This window comes from Melospiza melodia, chromosome 4 (genome assembly GCF_035770615.1).
Source record: "Melospiza melodia melodia isolate bMelMel2 chromosome 4, bMelMel2.pri, whole genome shotgun sequence".
NCBI classification, from domain to species: Eukaryota; Metazoa; Chordata; class Aves; order Passeriformes; family Passerellidae; genus Melospiza; species Melospiza melodia.
In genome coordinates, this window is record NC_086197.1 from 1,642,392 (window position 1) to 1,644,275 (window position 1,884).

A 1,884-nucleotide genomic window follows, 5' to 3' on the forward strand; every position below is an offset into this window, starting at 1 on the left:
CTGGGGCTGTGTGGGTGACAATGGCTGGGCCCCATGTGGGGACACTGGGGCTGTGTGGGTGACAATGGCCAGGACCCACTGGGGACACTGGGGCTGTGTGGGTGACAATGGCCGCACTCATCAGGGGACACTGGGGCTGTGTGGGTGACAATGGCTCCATCAGGGAACACCAGGGCCATTTTGGTGACAATGGCCATCAGGGAACACCAAGGCTGTGTGGGGTGACAATGGCTGGGACCCACTGGGGACACCAGGGCCCTGTGGGTGACAATGGCCAGGGCCTATTTGGGGACACCGGGGCTGTGTGGGTGACAATGGCTCCATCAGGGAACACCAAGGCTGTGTGGGTGACAATGGCTGGGACTCATGTGGGGACATCCGGGCCATATTGGTGGCTCTGGTCCTCTGGGGACACTGGGGCCATGTGGGTGATAATGGCCGAGACCCATCTGGGGACACCAGGGCCGTATTGGTGGCTTTGGCCATCAGGGGACACTGGGGCCGTGTGTGTGGGGAGGTTGGTCTGAAGGTGCTGGTGACAAACCCAGGGATGACCCAGCAGGAGGAACTGGGAGATCCCTCCTGGGGTTGTCCCTTCCCAGTGGGTTGGTGGCCATGGCAGGAACAGCTCGTGGTGGGATTTGGGATGGCCACGGTGAGGACAGGGACACCAAACTGGGGGAGGTTCTGGAATCCCTATGGGCCCAATGGAGCAGCAGGGGCAGGAGATGGGACAACAACAAAGCCTTGGAAACTCCAGAGATGGCAGCTTTAATCAGGAACCTTCCTGGTGACGCGTCCCCTGCTCCCTGCTGGGGACAGGAACCTCTTCCCTGCGCGTGGAAACCTCCGGAAGGAACGGCGGGGGAGAGCAGGGAGGAGGAGGAGGAGGAGGAGGAACACGGATGAGGGGTCGCTCGATGGGTCACAACCGGCCCAGGCCGATGTCACAGCCGGCCATCTGTCCCCTCGGGTGGCCCCCAGTCACTTCCTGCGGCCGATCTGCGCCATCAGGTGCGCGTTGGCCGCCGCCTTGGCCCGCAAGTTCTTGGCCTTGGCGATGTTGAAGAGGATGTTCATGATGTTGGTGGGCACGTCGAGGGACAGCGTCACCTTGGTGCGCCGGTCACTCTTGGCCCGGTTCTGCTGGCCCTTGCCCTTGCCCTGCGCCTGGGACGCGTATTTGTGGTGGCCGTCCCCTGGGAATGTCCTTTTCCCCAGCTCCTCCTCCTCCTCCGTGTCCTCCTCGGGCGCCTCCTCCAGGGACGTGGATCCGCGCTTGTCCAGGACGGTGTTGTCCTCGGGAAGGATCCGCCGCGGCTCCGAGAGGGCGGCCTGCAGGCAGCTGAGGATGGAGGCGGCGCTGGACAGGCTGAGGGCGCGGCCGGCGCCGGCGGCTGCCAGCAGGACGAGGAGCAGCAGCAGCCTGGGGTGGGACATGGCGCTGGCCTGGCCCGGGGACACCCGGGAGGGCAGAGAGCGAGGTGAGCTTCCCGTGGAAAGAGAGATCCTCATCTCCTCATCCCTTCCCCATCCCTGAACTCCCCTTCCTGCGCTCTTGGAGTCACCTCCCAGGTCCCATCCAAAGGTTAGAGCAGGTGGGAAAGAGATTCCTTGGGATGCAAGCTCCAGGCCTTAGTTTTGGGGTGCTGGTGGGAGGTTTGCTTCCTCGGAGCTTCCATGGAATTTCCATGGAGGTGAGGGTTTGGTCTTTGCTTCCATGGAGCTTCCATGGAGAGCAGGACTTGGCCATTCCTTCATGGAGCTTCCATAGAGAGGAGGACTTGGCCTGAGCTTCCACAGAGCTTCCATGGAGGGGAGGATTTGACCTTTCTTCCATGGAACTTCCACTGAGAGGAGGACTTGGCCTTTCCTTTCTGGAGT

The 1,884-nt window shown here is 62.3% G+C and overlaps 1 protein-coding gene across 1 annotated transcript; it reads right to left on the reverse strand.

The window, feature by feature from the left end:
• Positions 1-782: 782 nt before the first annotated feature.
• UCN3 (urocortin 3) lies at positions 783-1,440 on the reverse strand. The gene has a single exon (XM_063155814.1). The coding sequence runs from the start codon at positions 1,438-1,440 to the stop codon at positions 985-987; it is 456 nt and encodes a 151-aa protein (XP_063011884.1). The 3' UTR covers positions 783-984.
• Positions 1,441-1,884: the final 444 nt, after the last annotated feature.

Excerpts from the sequence above, each read along its gene's own strand:
- UCN3 (XM_063155814.1), bottom strand. The coding sequence starts at position 1,440 with ATGTCCCACCCCAGGCTGCTGCTGCTCCTCGTCCTGCTGGCAGCCGCC.